Here is a 26,867-nt window from a genome sequence, read left to right on the forward strand (position 1 = left end):
GCTGCATAACTGACTCCAAGTCCACTGATCCAGTCACTCCGGCTCCACTCATTTCTCTGATCCACTGTTCCGGGGTTTGGTTGCGTTGTAGCCAACAGCCATTTAGCTCCGTAGTGCTACTGGTGTGTTCCTGTCTACATTGACTGTTAACTGGGATACCTGGACCTGGAATCTCTGGATTATCCCATCTGGTCATGGAATTGTTGCTGTTTGTTCTGTTTCCGTTCAGTCCGCAGTACTGACTGTGACTGTTCCCTGGTGTTTTGAAGCGTTCTCCGGGATATGACTGTGATGGCTGCTGTCCATTGAACTGGGAGCACGTTGACTCCTCAGTTAAACATTGGGGCAACTTGTCTTGATTATCATTTCTGGAAGTAAACCAACCTGTGAAGTGTACATGAATATTTACTGGAAAGGGATCCTTAACTTGGTAAGTGGTAATGTAAGACTGCGCTGTCTCTGTTAGAGGAACTTTAGTTTTGTCCTTTAGAGAATGCTAGGCTGGTATCCCCGGAGTTAGCTCAGCAGGCTAGCTGCTGTCTTTGTCTGGAGACCTGGAAGCTAAGGGACAGGATTCCGTCATCGGACACGTTTTCCTGTGACCCGCTTGTTTCTTTTGACCCTACTTGCACCTCTAACTCCAGCTCAGTTATTCATTAATCGCTGCAGGTATTTAGGTGGACATGTAACTCGTGTTGTTGTTTGATTGAGAAAGTAGTCTTGGCATCAGTAAGCTCGAATTGCTTACTGTTGCCAATGTGTCATGACAAGCTTCCAATGTATCATGTTCTTTGGTTTAGAGAGTCCTTATCTAAAGTACGACTGCTCTTTAATTAATCTAAGGAATATAAAGTCTAAAACAGCTTACACTTTACAGTCATTTGTCCGTAAATTATATTTATTACTTTGGTTTTATGATCATACACAACAAACAACAATTTACATTAACTTGAATACTACCCTTGTGTGCAACACTGATCTCATGGAATCACATGTAGTTTTACATCTTGAAAGCATGATCCATCTACCAGGCGCAGGGTATTTTTTTGTCAAACCTGACAGTCGTTACGGAAATTCTGTCAGTCTATCTGAATATGCTGCGTCCGATAATGGATGCCGTTAACCCTGTAGTGGGCCATGATTGGGCCTTGTATTAGCAGCAGAAATTCTGACGAACACGTTCGCATGACTCTGTACTAGACAGTCGATCTTAGTTGTTTATGTGTGATTGACGCTAACGTGGTTGTAATAAATCCTCTCTAAGGTCACGTTTCAAACTCGTTAGCTTTGTGGTAACATGCGGTAAATATGTGGGGCCGACGCGTCAGCAGCAGCTACTTAGCTGCACCAGGCTAACGGGAACTAGGCTGCTTTTCTCAACGCTGCGTGATGACAATGTTTCATTTACATTACCCCTAATTTCCACAGTTTCGATATACCAATGATATGAGTTCAATCCGCATAGAAAATAATATTCCAGTATTCAAAGATTGCCACTGTTGTGAATGACATAATGCTCATGCCACAGACATTCTATCTCTGACTTTAATAATGCTGTGATTGCACATTACCACGATATTCATATCTCTCTCTGTCTCTCTTTCTCTTTAGTGGTTAGAATAAGTGTCACTTATTAGTCGGACAAATGAAGCATCAGCTGAAATATCAAACCAATCGAATTTTATTACATGATTGTCTGACCAAAACCTCAGCACTAATCTTCAACTGTGTTTTTCAACGCAGTATAGCACATAAATAAATATATTTTTGACTGATTTTGCAGAAATTTTACAATAAATTGACAATTATGAATTAGTGCAAATAAATGTGGGGATCCGTTGATTTTACATGAAACAGGAGGGATTAAGAAAAGAAGGACCTGATGAGGAAAACTCAAGCGACCCCTTTACAAGGGCTATATAACATTGAGATGACCCCACACATCCTAGGAGCCACCTCTTCACCTTCTTCATCTCCTCAGGCAGAGCTATAACTGAGTACCCACACACAGGCTGTGAACACACTGCACTCACAGCACTGAGGATGGCACAGAATCAAATAGCACGCAGAAATGTTTTACATCAGTCTATCAGTAATAGCCATTTTGACTATTACTATTTTAAATGTTTTTTTTTTCTTTTATAAACTATTTTAAATGTTCAACTTGGTTTAACGTCTGTGTCCACTTCAGATACTTGTGTGCAGTGTTCACACATTCTTATTATGTCAGGCTGCTAATTAGTCACTCCAATCACAGTAATGTTGTATATAGAACAATGATAATACAGGTCCATATATTATTATACGTTGGTTTTAGGCCTTTTTCTCACCGAGACATTAATGTAATATTTGATCAAATTGTGTTTTGACGTCTTGTTGGGTACATCTTTTGTGACATTTATATAAAAATTTCAACAGTCCGGATGAAAAACCACTAAAGGCAACTATCCATATGCCGCCTCATAATAGAGTGACTGTCTGAAACCAAACGGATAATATGAAACGCAAAGAGAGACAATCCCAGAATTAGTTTGTGACTGCTTTCTGCTTTTTCCAGGTGGAAAGGGGCTTTTTGAAGCAGGCGGACGATGCGGTCATTAATTCTGATCTGAGGATGAACAGCAGATTGGAGCTTTCCAAGGAGGTGCTCATCTGAGGTCTGAGATGGGTCAGCCCCTGTCTCTTCAGGTCAAGGTATCTGTTCCCTGAGTGTTTATGAACCTGATGAGACTGAAACAAGTCGAGATGTTTTTACATGACTCCTCCTGGTTTCTGAGAAATAATCTTTATCAAAGCATTCTGGAAACTATTTGCCTGGTGTAACACGGTAAATAGTTGCTGCTAGTTTATAATAATGAAAAACAAGTTACCTAAACTCAAACTGGGTGAGAGTTTTTAGTTAACTCAATTGAGTTATGATCTGGAAAGTTATGATGCATTATAAATCTGACTCTTCATGATGCTCCCCTGATGCCTCCTATCCACTAACACTGCCCGGCGCCTCACTTCAACACCTTTTAGTTTAGTGAAATGGACTAAACTCAGACAATAGAATGAAATTATAATACACAAACATTCTGTGCCATCTGAAAATGATGCTTACACAAGAAAACAATGCGTCTGATATTTGTCACTCCATTTGTAACTAAAACTGAATCCTTCTTACAATCCTCCATGAATAACTGCAGACCTGACAGGACTGTCGAGCAAAATCCATGGAGGAGCTTCACCAGGAGAGGACTTGAAATATTTCACCCTGCCTGATGGATGCAGGGTTTACCCCAGTGTATACCCCAGCCTTTACTTACGATGCCGATATATCGTGTTGCTTTCAATCTATTGATGTGTTTTTGTCCTGGCTAAGTGGTGTAAAAAAACTGCTAAAAGGCGCATAGTGTATAAGCAGATTTTATCTTTACCAGGGCTGAAATATTCAAAAGTTTTTCTTTTCTGTGAAAACTGCCAAACCACAAAGTGTCCAGGGGAGACTGTATATTAATACTCAGAGGAATCTTTCCTTCCATTCATCACCATATAATATTCTAGTCTGTGGGTGAGAAGTGCTGAATTAGTTGATCACGTTAAATGGCAACCTCCAATCTGTGATTTTTGTTCTTTTACAGGAGGCGATGTGGGAAACAATTTGGAGGAGACACAGGCTGCAGCCCTGAGCAGGTGCACTGCTGTAGGGAGCACGCCCCCCCGCGGCCCCCTGTGGCCCTCTGGGACGCTTGAACTAAGATGTCCCTCAGCAGCAGCCCTGCAGGTGGGAAAGGTGTGGACTCCAATGCGGTGGACACTTACGACAGTGCTGACGAGTGGGATATTGGTGTTGGAAATCTGATCATTGACCTGGATGCTGATTTAGAGAAGGACAAGTTAGAGATGTCAAGCAGTAAGGAAGGAGGGGCCATGGCTGCCCCTCCAGGTGCTGTAGCTGCTTTACCTGACAACATAAAGTTTGTCAGTCCTGTTGCTGCCATGCAGAGCAAAGATGGCAAGTCCAAATCAAAGCGCAGTAAAAACTCCAAAGAAAGTGGAAAGACTCCAGATGGAACTAAGAAGGAGGCTCAAAGCAGGGCCCAGGGAGACATGGCACCCCAGAACACTAACTCTACCCTAACTAAGGGGACTGATAAGTCTGGTAAAGCCTCTCGTATTCCCCCTGCTGTAAAAAAGGACAAAGATGTGGCATGCGGAAAAACTAAAAAGGAGAAAATAGAAGCTGTAGCGACAAGAATGGTCAACACTGAGAAGGAGTCTGTTGTTGCTGTTCTGCCTCTTGGAGCCCCTCGTAACAGCTCCTTCGAGAATCAACTAAACCCAGAGTTAAACCCTGTGGACCAGTTTGGGAACCTGGCTCTGGACTCTGCAGGGATTGGCCAGGCTGTTACCATAATGACGGAGCAGGAGGAGGTAGACGACGCAGACTGCCGGAATCTGAAGAAAGTTGTCAGTAGTGAGAAGGTAATGCAACGTTCTGTTTCTTCCTATGGAACTGTTGTAATATTGTCAAATAGACATGAAGTGGTTTTTGGTATCTAAACTGCTTACATTTTGTTTGGGGAGCAAAATGTTAATAGAGAGCAGATGACTGAATTTGCTCAATATTAACATAGTCTGCCGGTCAGGTTATTGCCCTGTTTCTCTGAGCTATTGCAACAGAAAACATCAACTTAAGCAATAAATTAGTTGTGCCCTGTATGGGCACAACCAACTCTGTACTGTATGGGCACTGCCCTGTATGGTAACGGAATGCTTTTGCAGTTTTCTGGAAGTTTGTTCCAGATTGTGGTGCATAGAAGCTGAATGCTACTTCTTCATGTTTGTTTCTGGTTATGGGGATGCAGAGCAGAACCAGAAGCAGAAGACCTGAGAGGTCTGGAAGGTTGATACGATAACAGCAGATCTTTAATGTATTGTGGTGCTAAGCCGCTTAGTGATTTATAAACTAACAGTATTTAAAGTCTATTCTCTGAACTCCAGTGGAAAGACTTTAGTACTGATGTGCTCTATCTTCTGCTTTACAATAGCTTTATGTTGTCCCAATCCAATATTGATATCGGACATTTGTCCAATATTAGACAAAATACAAGTATTAAATTATATAGGCCTACATCTGGGATCTCAGGTAGGCATGCTGATAAAAGCATGCCGCTCCAGCATTTAGTCCTCCCCAGCATTTAGTCTGCCCCAGCATTTCCTGTTAGCTAATGATAAATGTGTCAGTTGTTGTCATTGACTATTGTTCCCTGTTTGAATATAACTTTTGTTTGAATATCACAATTTTAAGATTTCACACTACAAAATAAGTAATAATGATTTGTGCTGATATTGTATTGGGTCGATATCGGTATTGGCCAATACTCAAAGCTGCAATATTGGTATCGTATCATAAGTAAAAAAGTTGCATGGAGACTGTTATAGGATTTTAGCCCATGAAATAAGTTTTTCCCTTCAAATTTATATTTGTTTCTGCATAATGTTGCTCTCTTCACTAAATTATGCTGCAGTTTTTATATTTCATCTAAAAAGTGTCCTCATCTTTAGAGGGGGACTCTTAAAATGTATAATTAAATTAATTGTAGCCATATATCAACATAAGTAACATTTTCAGTTCAAAACCCCATTTTGCTACTAAGTTATTGAATGAATATATATATAATTTATTAGCTCAAAATCAAAGATATTTATTGTTTTTAATCTGTTATTTAGGTTCTTCAACTGTCAGATTGGTGCAAAATTCTATTATGCATGTTCAGCTTTCCAGTGTTCCAGCAACGCCTGAACATTCCTAGAACTTCTTGACTGACACTGATGTTAGCATTGGGGACGTCTTTGCTGCTGCTACATGTTTAGCATTGAGATACTATTTTAGGCTAGAATAGCTTCTCTGAGGGGGGTTCAAGATGGCGGAAGAGGAGTAAGACGTGCTTCGCTTGGGCTCCCGCTCCAATTTCTTTCTGTATATGGTTTTCTACTAAATATCCTTGCTGTTTTGAGCATTTGGTCTGTCTGGTCTCGACCCCTGAGTGATTCTAACCTGGAAGAGTAGAAGAATGGCGACAAACTTGAAGAAATACAAACATTCAAGCTCTGTGGCTGCCAGGCCCGATACCGCCTCGGAGCAGACTACAGCTAAAGCCGGAAGCTCAGCACCTCCTTCTCCCTCCCCCGGCGAGGCGGACGCACTCTCCTTGAAGTCTGACATTCTTGCCACTATAAAATCCGATATCTCAGCTGTGATTAAATCGGAAATAAGAGGCTGAAGAGTTCACCTTTACTAAAGGAGAGCCACAAGCGGTGAGAGCGGAAGTGGTTAACGGCACAATGCTATTCATGCTGACCTGGACCAAGTTAAACAAAGCGTCAAAGAGGTAGAAGATAGTTTATCAACCTGGTCTGATGAGATTGTTACTCTACGCACCACCGTGATGGAACTGAAAGAAGAAGTGAATGGGCTCCAAGAAAAAAGTGACTATATGGAAGGGCGCATGAGAAGGTGCACTGTGCGGATCATTGGGGTTCCCGAGACGCCAGAATCCAGCTCCAATGGATAGATCTATGACTGCTAAACTCCACTTAGCAGCTGTGGCTAAACTCCTAGTGGAGGTGCTAAAGATGGATAAAGCACCACTGATTGACCGAGCCCATCGCACTCGAGGTGGGAACAAGTCAGGCAATAAGTCGTGGGTTATTGTCGCTAAGCTGCACTATTATCAAGACTGTGTGGAAATATTACATCGGGCCCGGAGCCGCGGCCCTGTTCGCTTTAAGGAGGCACCGATCATCATCACATCTGATCAGGGGCGCTGCAAGGAATCTTGGGCCCAATGACAAAAAATTAGAGTGGGCACTCCCGCCCCCTGCGCAGCTGCTGTTACAATTTCTTGAGTCTATAATGTGACCCATAAAAGTGTCACAATTGTTGCTTGTTTACGTTTCTAGGAAAATAATAATAATAAATAAATAAATAATTTTTTTTTTTTTTTTTAAAGCCGGGCTGCAGCGTCTCTGTTGCTCTTAGCATTTCACTAGCAGAGCAGATTTATTCCTAAAGTTTAGGTTTATAATAGATAGGTTTATAGCTGACAGTGCGCGGACCAATCACACAGCTGGTGCCTCTGCGCTGCCGCTGCTTTACCTCAGCGGGATCGCGGGCTGCCGCCTCCTTTCACTCAAACTGGACACAGGCTGACATGTATGGATGTTTACATCAACTTTCTGTGAGGAATTGTGATCCTTTGGAGAACTCTAGGGAAGAGTTTAAAGCCCGCCGCGTTAGCTCTGGTTGCGCAGCTCAATGTGAACCGCAGGAATAACTTGTAGCGAATTCAGAGGTGTGCGTTGTGGAGCGGTGAGAATGATTTATCTTTATGAACGAACAATTATATGCGGCGTTTACATCTCAACACGCTGCCCAGCGTGTGGCTCTGTGTCTGTCTTCCCTGTAAAGTTTATGTCTGTGGTCCCGGTTGGCCAGAGTGTTTGTGGATAATGAGCAGCGCTAACCTCATCATGCAGGTTCAGCCTGGTGAGGAGCTTTCGTGCTCTCCTCGGAGTCACGCATCACATTGAATTTATGTTCTTTTATTTTTTATTTTTTTAGTATTATTTTTCCGGTTACACGATGCATCAAACCATATCAAATGCGTTGTCTACTTAGAGTTAATGCGCGCGGCCCACGGAGACCTGAGAAACTCGTCCCATAAACTCGACCAACCAGAACAGTTTCTGTGACGATTAAAAACTAAACAGACACAAAATGAAAGAGCTACTGAAGCCATCTTAGCAGCATTCAATTAAATCTCCCGTTTGTTGCGCATCTCTGCACAGTGCAGCGGATTTATAGCCGGTCCAAGGCTGTATGAGGCCTTGAGCAGATTTTGACTAAGGGGCCGTCTAGCTGCTAAAATCACCAGCACCTCTAACAGCTTCTGTGTTAGATTTAGTGAAATATGGGAGAAGGGAGTAGTTTAATTGGCCAGCCTAAAATGCAATAAATTATAATCGCAGTTTACTAATTTGTATTTGTAAATTCAAAGATTAAACTCACAGCATCAGATTGTTGCTATGGTAACAAAACAATCTACCTATCAGTGTTGTGTTCAAGACCACCTAACCCGAGACCAAGACAAGACCAAGACCAGAGTGTATCGAGACCAAGACAAGACCAAGACTTTTAGGGTCCGAGACCAAGTCAAGACCAGCTACATGACACAATAAAATGTAAAATATGATCAAAATTGCTTTTCAAAATAATCTGAAAGATCCATATACCCATAAGAACACATAGATATTAAATACTTAATACATTTTACCAATATTAAATATTCAATTTCTGTGCTACAATGTGTGATGGTCTCGTGCCACCCTAAAAACATAACACCCTGGGCATTTGCCCATATTGCTCATGTAAGAAACCACCACTGTCTGCACCATTAAACATAGCAATTGAGGCAATGCCCTGACTGTAAATAACGCTCAATTATGAACACTGACCAAGGAGCAACAAGCAAGAAGTAACCAAACAGAAGGCGCTCATCGTGACTGTTTTCACTCTCTATCCTAGTACATGAAGCCAGGTAGTCTGACACCATGGCAGAATTTACAGCTGCCACTTTGAACGAAAACAATCATAGAGCATTGTGCATGCTCTGCGTGCTCTTTTGTTCTTGTGTTTTAGTTATTTGTTAATTAAATATCAACGTACATAATTAAATTAAATAATGATGCAGTGTACACAGAGCATTACAAGAACAAAGAACGGGTGTTCTGTCAGGTCAGATCGTCATACGGTTTGCACGAACTCACGGTGTTCTGTCAGATCAGCATACGTTGTCAGATAGTCGTACACTTAGCTCAGACATGCGCTGTCATTACCATATGATTTTATTTAATCAGCAACATAGAATAATGACGTAGATCATCATACACTTGGTTATTAACAGTTGTATGGCATCCAGCTGCAGCCAGACCTGCTTTAAATACACTTTGAAACCACAACAACGCATGTATATCTAGTTATCATATTATGTCATATTATAAACAATTTAATGACTTATTTTCGTCATAACTTGTTGCGTATACTGACAACTGCACTGACGGTCGGACTTCTTAAGGCGCATGCGCTGGCATGGTACTCGCTGCATGTATGCTAGCAACATAGAATCATGACGTAGATCATCATACACTTTGTTATTAACAGTTGTATGGCATCCTGACTTAGCGGTTAGGTGAGTTTTACACGGGTGTGTGTTGTAGTTGACTCCAGCTGCAGCCAGATCCTGCTTTAAATACACTTTGAAACCATGACAACACGTGTATATCTATATAGTTATCATTGAAAACAATTTAATGACTTATTTTCGTCATAACTTGCTGCGTATGGTGAACTGACAACTCCTCTGACGGTCGGACTTCTTAATGCGCATGCGCAGGCATGGTACTCACTGCATGTTTGCTATTCTGACAGCATATGGTAATCTGATAGAACAACGGCTCTCAGAGAGTGACACTCCAGTCCTATCTAATAAGTATAGAGCCGTGGAGAAGAATCGACTGTTTCTGAATGTCGCATCACTATATTGCAGACTTTTGGACATAGTGTTGTCCCATATATGCGACAAGTCAGTCAACACCTCCGCACAATAATTCAGGCAGTGAGTGACTTTTTTTCATCACAATGCTTATGTGTCTCTGTACAGCTAGCTTTGCTAACATCATGTCAACGGAGCTTACCTTCTTTGAGCTACTTTTCTAAGTGACGAAAAAAGTTAGACGTTGTCCACACCGTCTGTGAAAGCAAAGCGATGTTGAGTTAGCTGTGGCCATCGGATTTCTTACTATTTTTGCAGCGCTATTATATTACTGATGATTAGACAAACATTTTCTGCCGCTGAGAGAAAACCACTGCACATGTGCTGGAGGAGTAACAGAAACATGTAGTTGCTTGGATTTTAATCGGTGCGTTTTGAACCACTGAAAACAAAGATGTTAACAAATAAACTGGACAGTTATGCTGTACGTTTAGTGATATTTTCACAGTTGCGGTCTCGACTGGTCTTGAAATAAAATGCCGAGTCCTCAGAGCCCGAGACCGAGACAAGACCGAGACCAAATGTGGTCGAGTCCGAGATGAGACCAAGACCATCAAAAAATGGTCTTAAGACCGGTCTCGAGACCAAGACCAACTTCGAGTACCACAACACTGCTACCTATGAATATTGTTCTTTGAAGTTTTACAAAGTAAACTTGCCAGCTCCTTAAAATCTTGCATCTAAATGTTAAACAATTTAAAGTGTTTCAACTTATGTATCCTAAACAATTTAATCAAATTTAACAGGATTGATAATCTCAATAAACTAGTGTTACATTTATGTATCTGTGGTCTGTTTTAAAATGTTAGTGTTTATGGGGCCCTTGAAGCCCTTGGGGGCCTGATGGAGCCGCTGACTTAATTTGGATTAAATTAAATTTCACTGAAGTGAAAATTTGTTGTTTTTAGACTAGTTGTGGGTTTAAATAGCATTTCACTGGAGATGTTTCCCCGTAACATATAATTACACAATAATGCTTTTACATTTCCTGTCAACTTAACATCTTTTAATACAATAACATGGTGGACCGCCTCAACGCCCCGACCACCAGGCTTAGCAAGTTTTCCGGGGGGAACCCTGGGAACTATCTCTTTAAGATCTTTGAGATGTTTAATTTCGGTTCTAAATTTGTTTCATGGGTGAAGTTGATGTATATCTTGCCAATGGCAGCAGTACGCACCAACGGTAATCTATCCAGTTATTTTGAATTGAAACGTGGTACGAGGCAGGGGTGCCCACTCTCGCCACTCTTATTTGCAATCGCAATTGAACCACTCGCAGTGACTTTGCGGAATAGCCCAGAAATTAAAGGTATCAATCGGTTTGGCACTGAACATAAAGTTTCCTTATACGCTGATGATGCACTTCTTTATATTTCAGATCCCTTGTCTAATATTCCCGAGTTACTTATTTTACTTCAAAAGTTTGGAAACATATCTGGCTATAAGGTTAACCTTCAAAAAAGTGAATTGATGCCTGTGACCCCAATAGAAGAGCAGGATATGGGTCCAGTCCCTTTCAAAATCAGCTCTGTCAAATTTAAATACCTTGGTATTTGGTTTACTCACAGTCACAAAGATCTCTATACAGCAAACTATCTGCCTCTCCTGGCGAACCTTAGGAAGGACATCGCTACATGGGCATCCCTGCCTCTATCCCTGGGGGGTAGAATCAGCGTGATCAAAATGGCAATACTGCCCAAACTACTTTATCTATTTCAGAGCGTGCCAGTTTTCCTCACCAGGACTTTTTTTGACCAATTTAAATAGTGAGTTGTCGTCATTTATTTGGAATAAAAAACATCCACAGATAGGCAGTAAGATGCTACAGCTACCCCATGGTCTTGGTGGTTTGTCACTCCCCAACTTATATTACTACTGGGCAGCTAACGCTAGAGCCTTACTGTACTGGTTGAGAGAGGACAATCCTGTTCCTACTTGGGTGACCTTAGAGAGGAATTTAAGTACATCTAGCTTTCTCTCTGCTATACTCTGCTCCCAGTTACCGTTCAATCAACCAGTCTCAACTTATACTTCTAATCCGGTATTAACTCACACAATAAAAATCTGGAATCAGTGCAGGAGGTTGTTTAAAAGTACATAATTATTATTGTCTACTCCAGTATCAAATAATCACATGTTTGCTCCCTCACTAATGGACTCTACTTTCAATGCTTGGGGTTTAAAGGGAATAACTTCTCTAAATGATCTTTGTATAGACAATAAGTTTGCCTCATTTGAACAGCTAACACAGAAATTTGACATCCACAAGTCACAGTTTTTCAGGTATTTACAATTGAGACATTTTGTAATGTCGAACTCTGGATGTTTTCCTCTACGTCCTCCAACTTCTCTTATAGATGAGATTCTGATGTGTAAGTCTGTAACAAAACGCTCTATGAGTAGAGTATAAACTCTAGAATAATAATAAAGAATAATAATAAAGAATAATCTTTGCTCAGATCATACATTGATGCCAATTGAGATTCTTTGAAGTGCAAGTGGGAGATGGACTTGGAGGAATCCATATCAGACACACTTTGGCAAAATAATTATTCAAAATATATATTTGTCCTCAATATGTCTGAAACATGTTAAAGTTCAATTCAGGGTAGTACATCGTTTACATTGGTCTAAGGACAGATTGTGAAAATTCAAAAGGGACTTGGATCCAACGTGTGATCGTTGTAAACAATCTTCAGCCACACTTTTGCACACATTCTGGACTTGTCCAAAGTTACACGGATACTGGCAAGGCATCTTTGATACCTTTTCAGGAATATTTGGACAAACTGTTCATGTATCACCACTCATCTCTCTCTTTGGGGTGGCTCCAGCAGGGGCTTCCTTCAGCAAACATCAGAGGACTGTGTTAGCAGTTCTTTCTACTGAGACTCATTCTTCTTCGATGGAAGGATCCACATCCTCCAGTATATGGACACTGGTTAAGAGAAGTTATGTCTTACATTCATTTGAAGAAGATCAGGTATACTGTTAGGGGATCTGTAAACAAATTATTTGATATCTGGCAGCCATTTATATCTTGCGTAGAAAAAATTTCAGCAGATAAATTTGTGTACAGGTCAAATATTTGTCTCTTTCATTTATGCTCAAACCTGTGCTTTGCATCGACTGATGTATGCATACAAGGTGGATACATGTTGGGGTAGTAGATCCAGTATATGAGGGAAATGGTGGAGTAGGAGGGATTTCTGTTGTGTGTCTCTTTGTCGGTGTTTTTTGTGGTTTATGTAAAAAATAATACTTTGATCAAAACGAAATTAAAAATAAAATAAAAAAAAGAATAGCTTCTCTGATAGGCTAACTCCTTTTAGCACAACATGAACAGAACAATCTTTTCCAGTGTTTCTTCAGATCGTTTTTTGAAGCAAAAATTAACCTCTTCGTACCCTCTTTGTAAAAAAAAAAAAAAAAGTCGTGGCTCTACATATAATAAAACAATTTTAACAGAAAGATGGTTCCACAGACATTTTACATTATATTTCATCGGAACAGGACAGTAGCAGTGGATCTGCATTTGTTTGTAGCTAAAAAATTACATGAGTGTTGAGGAACAAGATGGGACTTGTGGTGTATTATTTATACTCTAATTTTTCCAGCAGTAATCACATTAGTGATGTGTATATAAATCTTTTTTTTATTTATTTATTTTTTTTTTTAAAGAAGTCTGGTTACGTATCTGCAGAACACGGGGAATGACAGAGTTTCTTGGCCTGAAACCCAACAGCTTGTGAATGTGACTGACAGCAGGGCTTCTCTGTCCGCTTCTTTCTCCAGATGGAATCTCCCTTTTCCACCTGTGCTCCTCCTCCTGTTCACCTCCTTGGTCCTCCTGCTAATAGCAGCGACATCTCGTCCTCTTGTGAGCAAATCATGGTTCGCACGCGCTCTGTTGCAGTGAACACAGCAGAAGCATCTCTGGCCACTGAACCAGAATGTCTGGGGCCCTGTGAGCCTGGCACCAGCGTTAACCTGGAAGGAATTGTGTGGCAGGAGACAGAAGATGGTGAGCAACCTAACACGAATTAAACAACTGACTCTGTCAGTAGCTGTCTTTATAGAGATTAATCATGTGGAGTTGTTCATTAAATAACACAAAATGAAGACTTCCACCATTTTTTGGTGTAGAAGTGCATCACCCAGCAGCACTTACACTGATGCACCATTTTAAGTATGAAAATCAGGTACAGGGTAGAAGGATAGATCATGGGATACATAACTGTGGATAATATTGTAATTCCTGTATTTTCTGTTGGATTCACAACTGCTCCTTCTATGATAAATGTTTGTGTTGTGTTCTTTTAAAGAAATTAGAACAGGAAGGTCAGATCTATAAGAAAACCAGAATTTGCTGTGTCTCTAGTTTCTGGTATAATACTTTACATAATAATTGTACTGTGAATATCTAAAGATGGCACTGTAGTTGTAAAGATATTACTACAGAATTCTGAGAAAAAAGTCAAAATTCAGAATTTTGACTTTTCTCAGAATTCTGTGATTAAAGTCAGAACTTTTTAATTTTTTTCCCCAGTGGCCCTATATGTTAGCTGAGTTCCTACACTTTGTCGTATATTATCATGTATCATTCGTTCATCCTTTTTATCCACTAAAGTAATCCAGTCGACTCCTTTCATCTGTGAATTAGTCGAATATACAACAGGTGTCGTAGGTGCCACTGGCCATGGCACCTGCCAAGGGCTGCCGTGACATCATACTGACACTTCCGGTGACAGGTGCCATTAGGTGTCACGGGTGCCAATGACTTCGGCACTAGCTATTACGGGTGCCACTTGCTCTGCATCTGCCAGGGGCTGCCAAAGCACTTCCGGTGACAGCTGCCTTGAGTTTGCGGACGTCTGCCGGACATGTCCGTGCAATGATAGATTTTTATGACCACGTACTCAATATCACAACTTAAATTACCCGGTGGAAACAGTGTTCACATTGAACAGGTTTTCACGTGAAACCGGGCTGATTAGGTTGAGAATAGAGGTTAAAGTTCAATGTTTCAAAGTTGAGATCAACATAAGTCACCATCCTAGCCAGCATATCTAGGTGGGCCCCATATGGGAAAAGGAGGGCAGACTACATGGGTCCAATATGGGTTTGTCTGCTGTTTCCATGGTGGGCCCACATGGGTTTGCCCATGTAGGGCTACAGCCTACATGTGCGCAGCTCCATATGCCGCAGCTTCTGTGTCAGATTTAATATGAGTGAATTCATCATTTAAAAAAACACCGGTGGACAGCTGATAATAGCTACCACTAGGTGCCACTACTCAGTGGCCAAAGTATGTCAGAGCTGACAATTCCAGAGTGACATTATGTTCAGCATGGTTCCATGACAGTGCACAAGTTCCCAAGAAAGTAATAGACCAGGCATCCACTATAACTTTCAGAGTTTTTTTTGGAAACTAATAATAATTTTCCGAAAATGCCTGTTAAACAGTTTTAATTAATTTAATTAATTAAAATTAAATTAATTGATTTAATTTAATCAATTTAAATTAAATCAATTAAATTCTGTCAAAAATATTAAAGGTGTTAAATGGACAATTAAACAATACAATTACCATTGAAAAAAAAAATTTATAAACAGGCAATATAGATAACACGTATTACAAAAACTGGCATTGCCATCCTCCATAACAGCGGCAGCAGTTGTGACGGCTATGAAAAACTCTGGACACCTAATGGCAGCTCTAGTGGAAGCCAGAATCAGCTGTTGCAAAAGTGCCGAAGCCAATGGCACCTTGTGACACCTGTTGTGTATTCAAATAATTCAAAGACGAAAGGAGTCGTCTGGATTATTCAGATGAACTTTAGTGAATAAATAGGATGTACGAATCATACACGATGATCTACGACAGAGTGTAGGAATTCAGTTAACGTCTGAGTTCAAGTTCTTTTTCTACTAGTTCTAAAGCATCATGGGATATGTAGTCCATTCTGTTAAAGGTCTACAAGTAGTCCATTTTGAACCAGATACTATCAAATGCTAACTAAATCTATGAAATAACTGCAACTCAAATACTTATTAAATTATAATATCCTAAATAATAATTCTGATTAAACCCAAAACAAATTCTCAACACCTAGTGCCGAAGCCAGTGGCACCCGTGACACCTAATGGGACGTGTCACCACAAGTGCCAGTATGAGGTCACGGCAGGCCTTGGCAGGTGCCAAAGCCAGTGGCACCCGTGACATCTAATGGCACATGTCACCGGAAGTGCCAGTATGAGGTCGCGGCAGGCCTTGGCAGGTGCCAAAGTCAGCCGAAGTCAGTGGCACCCGTGACACCTAATGGAACCTGCCACCGGAAGTGCTACGGTAGCTGCCGGTGTCACGATTTGAGCTCGGCCCTGCTGAGCCATGTACCGCCTTGATGATTTCCGCCACTTGTTTGTTGAGACCGGGATGATATGAAATTTATTGTGCAGTTCGTCCGTAAAGCTACACTTACACTATAACCATCAACTACTCAGCCACCCGCCGTGTTCAGTTTGTATAAATACTCCAGCGCTCTTCCCGGCGTTCGCTTTGAACCAGCAGCTCCAGGAGGAGAAAGGCTGCCGTACTCCAGGCATCGCGCCATTCTGCCTCCTGGCCCTGATTGGTTGTTTTCTAGATAGCACTGGGAGAAGGCAGAGAAGCTCGTTTTTTATTTTTGTAGCTTATTTGTCTCATATAAAATTGTCACAACATAGTGACAGTTTCAACAAATATGTATAAAAAATATTTTTTATAAAAGATACATACTTAAGTAATTTTCTTCCTCATTTTTTTAAACAATTAAAACAAGTCATAGCATTAGTCTTTAAACTGTATGCATTAATTTCATTGTGATAGTTTAGTTACTGTGTTCTCCATTCTGCAGGGATGCTTGTGGTTAATGTCACCTGGAGGAACAAAACATATGTTGGGACCCTTTTGGACTGCACAAGACACGACTGGGCCCCACCGAGGTATGTTAACACATTCCAGTTACAGTTCACTGGTTAGCAGCTTACTGAATTGGGAGATGCATGTTGTCTTCCGCGGTGATCAATTTAGAAAACTAACAGTTTCTGACTACCCAGATCTTCTAGGGGTAGGATCAAGTTTGGGCTCATTAAGTTTTTATTTAATCAGAAAGTTTGTTTCAGAAAGTAAAGAAGAAGGTATTTCCTAGATCACATCGTCAAAATTACATAGTGTAACACATGGTGTACGCACACTCTTAAAAAGTGTTAAATTTACTAAAAAATGTAGGTTGGCCAAAAATAGTCTGATCACAGGTCTTAGATTTTGTTGTGGCAGTACCGTTTAATCTCATACCTTATATTAAATTTTTTTTTTTTTGGTTCTTGCTGGACTTTTCTGTCACACAAAAATTTTTAAGAACATTGTTTTTTGAGTTGGTGAAACGTGAAGAAATCCTGATAATGGCTTTTTACTATGACTTTACATTAAACTGCAAATGAGAGAGGTTTAGATGGGAGTATAGACTGAACTTTATAAAGTACAGAGAAGGTTGGCCACACATGATAGAGAATGGAGTCTAAATGCTTTTACTGTTTGCCTACAGGTTTTGTGAGTCCCCCACCAGTGACATGGAGATGCGAAGTGGCCGTGGGCGGGGGAAAAGGATGCGACCCAGCACCAACACGCCTTTGAATGACAACAGCAACTCATCAGACAGTAAAGGCAGTGGGAGCAAGACTCATGGAGCTGCTGCAACCAGCAAAGGGCGCCGGGGTGTGGTGGTGGGTTGTGGTGAAGATGCAAAGGCCAGCCCCTCCTCTGCCAAGAGGAAAACTAAACCTGTGTCTGACATGGAACCTACCTCCAGCTCTGAGGACTCTAAAGCTTCAAAGCGCATGAAAACCAACTCTTCTGTTGTGGGGACCCTGTTACCTGTTGGGAAAACAGAAGCTCTGGCCCCCCCACAACTGGAGCGGACTTGTCCTTCTCCTATACTTATCGACTGCCCCCATCCCAACTGCAACAAGAAATACAAACACATTAACGGGCTGAAGTACCACCAGGCTCGCGCCCATAATGACCATGATGTACGACTAGACCAGGATGGGGACAGTGAATATGGGGATGACTCTGTCGTCCAGCATGACCCAACTTCCTGTAATGGTGCTGCGTTCTCTCCTGCCCGCTCCAATACTCCCAAAGGACGGGGCTTTGATGCCCCTTCTCCCTCGTCAGGAAAGCAGTCATTGAAGGGAAAAAAGAAGGCAGGGGATGGGGAGCCTGAGGCCACCGACGGTGGTGAGGAGGGAGGATGTTTAACCGATGAAGCCAGCAATGATGGAGTGGATGACAGAAAGGCCAGAAGAATGTCAGTCAACAGCAAACTTGATAAATCAAGTCAAAAAAGTGCGAAGATGGGCCGACCATTGCCCCTTGGGGTTGCGTCATCATACTCTCCCCAGGCATCGTCTCCTGCATTGAGCTCAGTAGTACAGTCTGTACCCAGCAGCCCCCAGGTGAAAATCAGCCAAACGAAACCCTCTTCACTCTCGGACCCTTCCTGCAGCCCCACCCTTGGGAAAGACAAGAAAAAGAAAGACAAGAAGAAGAGGGACAGTTGGAAGGAGGAGGATAGTCCTGCAGCAATGAACAAGATAGGGCGGCTGGAGGAGGGAAAAAGTCCATACTCTGAGACAACAGATAGTTTGCTAAATGGATGCATGGAAGCTCACCAGAGCCGTTTGGCAAGCATCAAAGCTGAGGCTGACAAGGTCTACAGTTTCTCCGACAATGCTCCAAGTCCGTCCATTGGCGTCGCAAGCAGGATAGAGGCTGGCTTAGCAACACCATTGCACCAGAACCAGAACGGTGCTGACAATGTGTCTGTGAAGACCAGCAGCCCCGCTTACTCTGACATCTCTGATGCAGGCGAAGATGGAGAAGGGAAGGCCGAGGGCGTGAAGGTCAAATCAGATCCTGATCAGGGGCCGCGTGAAGGTGCCAAAAAAACACTGTTCCCTTCTCAGGCTCCCAGTAAGGAGTCGCCATACTACCCCAACTATGACTCCTACTACTCGCCAAGCTACCCAAACCCCAGCCCAGGAGCAGTACCAGGAGCAACTGCTCATATGGAGGCAACACAGATGAAGGTGAAGAAGGAAGAAGACTTGGAGGTGGCAGAGGAGGGCAAACTTAAGGTGGAGCCTCCGGAGGAGAGGAAGGCAGAACTGGGTCCTCAGCAGCCATCAGTCATCCAACCGCGCTCCAATATGTACTCCCAACCTCTGTATTACAACCAGTACTATGTGGCCCCCTACTCCTATGCCTCTGATCCTGCCTACCATAACCACCTGCTGGCTTCTAACCCTGCTTACCGTCAGCAATACGAGGAGAGGCAGCGGCAATCTGACAAGAAGCTGGAAAGCAAAGACCGTGACTCTTTTGGTAAAGATGAGTGGAAGCAGAAGACCTCAGGTCCCCCTTCAGTCTCTGGCGCCCCCGGCCTCACAGACCTGGGGTCTAAAGGATTGATCACCCCGGCCAAGTCTAAAGATCCTGCAGCAGCTTCAGAACATGCCAAGTCTGTCATTATGGCTAAAGGAGAGGAGATGAAGATCCCCAGCACCCAGGCTGAAGGGCTGAAGATGAAACTTCATGAAACGAGTCACCATGGGAAAGAAGAGGCCAAACCAGGGATAGAACTGGGCAGATCAACAGGTGTGGACTCTACCATGTGGTACAGACAGGTAATGCATTTCTGCACATTTATGTTCTGAGCTTTATAAGAAGGTTTCAGGAAATACTGTATAAGTTAGGCTCCAGTACTTGTTTATATAATGCAATGTAACAATTATATAATTTAATTTTAATAACTGCAGGTTTCCTTAATGCTGTGGGAAACTCTGTTTCATTCTAATCGTTTGGCAACTTTGAAATTGACATCACTGATGGTTCCTCACTGGATGCATAACCACAGTCACAGAGTATTAAGTTAATGTTATTTTTAAGAACATCCCATATGTCAGAACAGGTCATGTCTTGAAGTTAATTATAGATTCACATATAACATACCATTATAAATATTAATAGTGGAATTTTATCAGAATTTTCAATCAAATTAATTGCAGAGTCTGTAATTAGTCGCATTTTGATTGAAACAATTTGTCAACAGAACATTTTCAAATCAAAAACCCTTTTTACCACTGAATTATTGGTTTAAATAGAGTAGAATATGAGCTCAACAACAAATATATGTATTATTATTATTAATCTGTTATTTAGGTTCTTCAACCATCAGATTGCTGCGAAGTGCTAGTCTAGCCATTCAGGTTTCAAATATTTTAGTAACTCTTGATCATTCATGGAACAAATCCTGTAGAAATGTGACTGTTAATGCTGACATTAGTGTTGGGAAGTCTGTGCTGCTGCTACATGTTTAGCATTAAGATATTGTTTTAGGTCAGAATAGCTTCTCTGATAGGCTAACTCCTTTTAGCACAACATGAACAGAACAGCAGTCTTTTCCAGCGTTCCATCTGATTGCTTTTTTGAAGCAAAAATGAACCAAGAGAAGTGACTTCATCATCCATCACTATAATGTTTGCTGGTGATTCTTGTGGGTCAAATTTATTGATGTAACAGAAACGTGAAAATACATAAGTGGTGGCTGGAACCTATGTATATTTTTAAAAATCGCAAATTTTAAACATGTTAAGATCTTTGTCATTAATTAATTGAAATTAGCATATTGTGAAGCTCATTCAGCAATAGGTTCTGACCTTCGTGGGTATGGCTAGCCCTAAACCCGCAGTAACCATTTGGGGGCACTTGTTGATTGATCTTTCATCAGGTGAGTATAAAGTATGGACTAAAAATAAAGTGAGACTTTGTGACATCACAACAAAAGTAGCATGATATTTTGATGTCGTTCAGCAGTGTAGATTATATCTCCTTTAACCCAATACACCTGCACCATGTATAGTAATAGAGGTCAATTATGTTTGATACACAAACTTCAATATCAATGTTCCACAAAAAGTGTTTAAATTCACAATTAAACCCACCTGAAACATGGTTCTGAAACTGCTGGTTTAGTCTGTGACAGTTCTTTATACAACTGTCAAAAAAACTGTACTTTTCTCAAGTTTTCTTCTTGTTCCCAGGAGCCAGACTCTCGCCTGTGGCCCTATATGTATCCCAGTAAATACTCAGAAGCTGCAAGACAGCAAGAAGAAGAAAGGTGGAAAGATGAGAAGGAGCGAGACAGGAAGGCCAAGGAGGACAAGCCGCGGGTAAAGGAGAGCCTTCAGAAGGAAGAGGTGAAAGAAGGAATGGAGGGCAGAATCCCACTGCCCCCAGAGGAGCACCAAGGTGGAGGGAAGGAGGTCCGCGTCCCCCACATGCAGTTCACCTCCCCGCTGGCCCAGCATCAGGGCTACATGTCCTACATGCAGGGACCTTATGGCTACAGCCAGGGCTTTGATCCCAGCCACCCCGGCTACAGAGGCATGCCTGCAGTCATGATGCAGAACTACCCAGGTAATGTTCATGGTTCATGTTAGTTATCTGAATAACGGGGCGTCGTTTTGGCACTGTTTTCGTTTTTCACCCTCTAACTTGTTTCTGAAAAATATAATAAAAATAGAACACAAAATCAGTTCTTGCCAAAAGTGATTTTTTTTTTTCTGAGGTGGGAACTTTGTTTTTTTTTTTTGCCAAAAAATAAAAATAAAAATAAAAAATTACTTTGGCCATTATTTTATGAAGTTGATGAAATACTTGTTCTCCCTACTGTAGTTGGAAAGCAGCCTCACAGTGGCAATTTGCTTACTTTGTCCTCAGCTTCATACCTGCAGGCCGGTTACCCTTTTTCTTCATATGGAGGGAAAGTGGCAGGAGGGGAAGACGGGGAGAAACCCTCCAGGTCAAGTCCAACTGTGAAGCCGCCCAGTGAGGCCAAAGCTCTGGATCTGCTGCAGCAGCATGCCAGCCATTACAAAAGCAAATCGCCCTCCGTTCAAGACAACAAAACGGTGCAGGAACGAGACTGGGAACGGGACAGGGAACGTGAGAGAGAGGGCGCTCGGCCTCGATCTTCTCCTTCTCATCGAGTCATTCCTCCCCATCATCACCTGGGATACCCTCTGCTGTCAGGACAGTATGACCTGTCCTATGCTGCGGGTGAGATCCGCATGCTGCCACACAGTACGAATGTGTCAAAACGCAAAACAACCTGATAATCAAGTTTTTAACTTACTTTCTAATGGGGGAGATTTTCTTCTCCTGATGCTTTGCAGACCTTCTTGTTCAAGACTTTTACACCTTAAAAATCTGTTGATAGGAACCATTTCCTCTTTGAAAGTCAAGGAAGTTAAAATATGTTCAAATCTCTCATCTGCCCCTTAGTAAAACATACACGGTCCTCCATATCCATAAATCCATGCATAGATATGCTTATTCATAATTTTCAGCTATTGTTTACATCCAGATCTACCGTTTGACTTCTGGCACAGAATTATGATCCATGTCTCACATCAATGATGTAAAGGTCTGGTAAAATGTGACATGAGCGTTCAGACTGCAGACGCTTTGAGAACTAATGGATGCGTTTCAGGATTAGTTCACATTTGGAAGAGGCACAGATTGGATTTTTTTTTGGGGGGGGTGAAAATATTGGAATTGGTCCATTCAGACTGCAGGACAGATGTTATACTGCTCAGCTATTTTTCCAGCATAATAAATACAATATTTGAACATTCTAATTACTATAAATACCCTGTGACATGAAGACAGATGGTTAGTACAGTTCCTGAAAGAATTCTACTGAGCATGATTACTATTGCAACAACACATTATCAGTAGGGTAAGACTAACCTGTCTCACGACGGTCTAATCCCAGCTCATGTTCCCCATTAGTGGGTGAACAATCCAACACTTGGTGAATTCTGCTTCACAATGATAGAAAGAGCCGACATCGAAGGATCAAAAAGCGACGTCGCTATGAACGCTTGGCCGCCACAAGCCAGTTATCCCTGTGGTAAGGGCGTTCAGAGATTTCTTCCCATTATAACTTCAGGGAAGAGGTTAAAGGTTACCTCCACCTGAGAGCATTTTGTTACGTCACCAGACATTGACTCTCAGGTTTATTGGAGCCATTTGCAGGCGTCTTCACCTTTCCTCAGTGACTGGCTCAGGAGTTTGATGCTGAACGTTTATGATGTCTGGTATTTCCTTGCAGGTCTCTCCTCTTCAGCCATTGTTGCAAGTCAGCAAGCGTCGGCCCCATCCATGTACCCCCCTCCACGGAGGTGAAACTGGTGAGATCCAAACCGGCCTCCCTAAGATTCCTGATTTTATTCACACAGCAGCAGAAACACAGCCTGTGGCAGTCTTCTGTAACTGATTCCATTCATCCGTCTTTGTGAGGCAAAAGAATCAGAGTTTCTGAAACTCCCTATAAACTGCAGGTTCATTTCACATTTTGTTTCGCATATTATAGTTGTATCCTATAGACAGGAATTGGTTATCTAAAGTGCAGAATTGCAGGTCTGCTTTTTTACCTCGTGATATCCTTTTTTTTTTTCTTCTTTTTTTTTTTGCAGCAAATGCAATTTTTTTCTAGTTTATATATATTTTATTAAAATGGCATGCTACAAATGTCTTGGCTATCAGCGGAATAATCTTTACTGACATTACTCCAGTCAACCCCTTTTTTGTAATAACTGAACAACTCTTTGCAGGTTTTCTCTGGTATTTTGATTTATTCCTAAATCACTGCACTGGCTTCTTGTCTGTAAAATTATAAAAATTTAAATATTATTAGTCTTCTAGGCCCTGAATGGTGGAGTACTGAAATCCATTTCAGAGTTGATGGTGGAGACTAGAGGTGTGCCGATCGAATGGCCACCGATCATAATCGGCCGATTTCCGTGAAAAAGTGTATGATCAGTGATCGCCGATCATGGTCTCTTGTTGCCGATCACCTGTATCTCATTTGCAGCCTGTGTGCAGCTGATCTCCTCTTTCCTTCACACTGCTGCAAGCGCACAGCAGTAAATCCTAAGCAATGTGGTGTGGAACTATAATGCTGAGAGTGAACGGGAATGTTTGGGTGTTGCGGTGGGGGTGAAGCACGTCAAAATGCATCAACACGACGAATCTAATGTGACATTTAAAAAACAAGCACTTGACGGAGTTTGACTACATCAAGGCTCAACGCAGGAAAACAGGACATCCGGAGCAGCCGGTAAAGCAGATTAGCATCACGGTCAGAAAGCTAAACAAATAACCTGAAAAATAATTTAAGTCTTCGAGATAGCGGTGTAAGATGCTGGTTCTGTTCTCTTTGTTGAACCGCCACTACGCGCTACTGGTAGTAAGTAATATTTCACAGATGTAGCGCCGTTTCTGCTCCACCTGCAGTGAACTCTCACACCGAACCTCTGCTTAAAGCTGCAGCACGTAACTTAAAAAAAGAAAAGATTTTAGATATGTATTAAAAACTTTCGCCGTCCCAACACAAGACAGATAATCCCTGAAAAATAATCGATCTCCTCTGCCTCCTCCTGTGATGTGCAGAATTACTCTGCTCGTTCAGAAACAACCAATCAGAATCAGCATTAATCAACTAGCCAAGCTATCAGGAAGGATCGTTTATTTTGATGCAACCTGCATTTGACTTTGAGTGAATGTTTCCTTTTTTACTTGACATTATTTGATATAGGCAGATTTATTTGACTCATGTATAATTTATAGTACTGAGAGACTTACTATTAAATATTATTTTACTTACTGCAGGTTTTTCAGTTGTCCTTTTGACTGAATAGCTGCTGTATTGTACCTACAAGTATTTTGCATGTTTTATGCCTGAATTATGTGAATTTATTGCCAGATAATTTTTAAATTTTGTCAGATAACAAAGTAGCATTTATACCTAAAGCAAAAAAATTAACAGTCAATCCAGGTGATCGGCAGAGATCGGCCTCATTGGTGATCGGTATCGGAAACGGCAGCAAAAAACCTGATCGGGAGCATCCCTAGTGGAGACTCGTCAGGTCATCACTCTGTTCAGGTGATGACCTGATCAGAAAGACCTGGACTACGTTGTTGGTTTCCTCAGTTAATGGTCACTAAAATATCTGGAAACTGGCAGAAGTAATGATGAATAATTTTTACTGAAAATGAACCAATGAAAAGTAGACATTGATTTTGAGCCTTTTCAAAGAACAAAGTACTAAAACAGGTATGAGGAAAAATGCTGACACGTCTACAAAAGATGATTTTACAGACAGGAGGCCAGCGCAAGGCCACTGTGGGGTTCAAGCCATCATCAGAGGGGAACCAACAATTTAACTGCTAGAAAATCCAGATGAGCAATTTTGTATTCATTGCAATAAATATAAAAAGACATAATAAAGTGGTGATAAAATATTTTCAAAATCCATTTCAGTCTATTTTAGTAACAGGTTGTGGGTTTTTTGTCACTGCCGTCAAAGGCCCACAAATGCAAATAATGCTCTTTTAAAAACAGAAAAACTAAACCCATAGAAACCCATAGAAATGAAAGTCTCATTTCTGAGAATTTCTTTTTGGGTTTTGTAAAAACCATTATAGATTTTATTGTTGTAATGATTAATCAAAACTCTTTTGACAATCATAGAAATGACTAATGAAAACCTGAGATCCTCAGAAACCAATAACTCTTTGAAATTAGACTTTTTGGTGTTCATTTCTATTCATGCGGTTTTTTTATGCTAACTCTGCAGGTAGTTTTGATTGGCTGAACTCCACCCATCCTAGTCAAGTGAATGAATCACACGAAAGCATCTTTCTGTTGTGACATCACTTCATGTTCGACATCCACCCCTGAACTTTCAGCAGACTCACTGCTGGACCGGACCAAAACGGTTCTCCTCGTTCTGGGTGGTTCGCCACCTCCACACTGACCTAATAGCACAGGCTGTGGTTCTCAGACAGGGGATGCTGTGGAGCTGGCAGGCGGAAACAGAGACACGCTGATGGTGAAGCGTGACTGGAGATGGTATGATGGGCGGTCGGCATTGTTCTGTCGTCTCACTGGTTCATGTTTTCTTCTCATCCTCATACATGTCAAAGACCTCTCACTCCCCACTCAGAACGCCATCATCACTTCTTCACCTGGATGCATCATGGAAAAAAAGGACTCACTGAGGACATCCAGAGGCTGGCTGAGGAGACGTGTGTAAATGTAATGTAGTGTGTGCGAGTGTGTGCATGTGTGTGTAAATATTGTACAGAGGAATTATTTTAAAGAGTCTGTTGGATGATGTTGAATTTCTTACTCTTCTTTTTGTCTGTTAGCCTCTGTTTTTCTACTGTTGTTGATCTGATATTAAACTTGTAGCTGTTGGAAAGCTGCTTGAGCTCGGCGTCATTTCTTTCACCAGAACGGCGGTACCTTAAGACGCCGTTTCGATGCCTGATTCTGTGACACTGCAGTGCTAATGTGGACCTGCTGCACAGCCAATCACAACAGAAATGTTGGTGTGAGATGAAGGGAAACTGACCTGATCAGTCAAATATGTTTGAATTTTTTCAGGCATATTTGACCAGTCTGGTCATGACTTTTTTTTTTCTTTTTAACTACAATAGAATGAACATAAATGTGGTGGACTTCATTAAAACTACAACCAAACTAATTACAATCCTGACAAAATTTCTCAGATATTTAAGACTGGACTCCCATGAGAATTTGATGCGCTCAGTTGGCTGTAGTTGGTCTGAAGCATCCTGTGGTGTGTGATCCCTCTGCTGGTCCAGTTGTTCAGTCGGATTCCCAGGCTTTCAGTCGGGGACAAACAACCCATCTGTGAGAACGCCTTGTCTTCAAAATCTTCGCCTATAGTTGTATACTGTGTCCCCAGCTTCAATCTGGCTTCCTTAAAAATAAAGTTGCAGCTATTTTTTTTTTCAGCAATTATAACTGCCTGGTTTGTGAGTGTTTTTAATTTTTTTTTTAAACAAAATGTCTGCTACAAGTTAAACAGTCAAGACTGAAACAATCAACCCACACTAATATCTGCATGGAAGGACAGTGTGAGTTTCCTCCAGCGAAGGCTCCGAATGTTTCAAATGCATCTTACTGGAATACTGTAGGATCAATTAGATGATAAAAGTTAAGACTAATAACAGTAATTTATTAACACAAAGCAACGTAACTTTTTAAAGTTTGATAATATCTGCAGTGCAACTCACTGCCTTGTCCCCATCATACTGCACTCATTGCAGCATGTTATGTATCAGAAT

The 26,867-nt window shown here is 41.5% G+C and overlaps 1 protein-coding gene across 2 annotated transcripts; it reads left to right on the top strand.

Annotated features, from left to right (window-relative positions):
* Positions 1–62: 62 nt before the first annotated feature.
* On the top strand, positions 63–25,979 carry LOC106908444 (zinc finger protein 609-like). Of its 2 annotated transcripts, none has more exons than XM_014974540.2 (10): positions 63–430; positions 2,558–2,694; positions 3,624–4,467; positions 13,397–13,625; positions 16,498–16,585; positions 17,188–19,330; positions 20,747–21,122; positions 21,426–21,764; positions 22,822–22,900; positions 25,349–25,979. In XM_014974540.2, exons 3-9 carry the CDS (start codon positions 3,742–3,744, stop codon positions 22,893–22,895), a joined length of 3,975 nt encoding a protein of 1,324 aa, XP_014830026.2. In that variant the 5' UTR covers positions 63–430; positions 2,558–2,694; positions 3,624–3,741; the 3' UTR covers positions 22,896–22,900; positions 25,349–25,979. The 2 variants fall into 2 exon arrangements, with proteins under 2 accessions (XP_014830026.2, XP_014830029.2); XM_014974543.2 differs by having other exon boundaries at positions 25,698–25,979.
* Positions 25,980–26,867: the final 888 nt, after the last annotated feature.

The sequence above is a fragment of the Poecilia mexicana genome, unplaced genomic scaffold (genome assembly GCF_051168715.1).
Source record: "Poecilia mexicana isolate PSO_F unplaced genomic scaffold, ASM5116871v1 scaffold_6, whole genome shotgun sequence".
Classification (NCBI taxonomy): Eukaryota; Metazoa; Chordata; class Actinopteri; order Cyprinodontiformes; family Poeciliidae; genus Poecilia; species Poecilia mexicana.

Bases quoted from the DNA above. Each gene is read 5' to 3' on its own strand.
- LOC106908444 (XM_014974540.2), top strand. From the start codon at position 3,742: ATGTCCCTCAGCAGCAGCCCTGCAGGTGGGAAAGGTGTGGACTCCAAT. The intron at 4,468-13,396 runs GTAATGCAACGT...TTCTTTCTCCAG, and splicing joins AAGTTGTCAGTAGTGAGAAG to ATGGAATCTCCCTTTTCCAC. The intron at 21,123-21,425 runs GTAATGTTCATG...CTTTGTCCTCAG, and splicing joins CATGATGCAGAACTACCCAG to CTTCATACCTGCAGGCCGGT.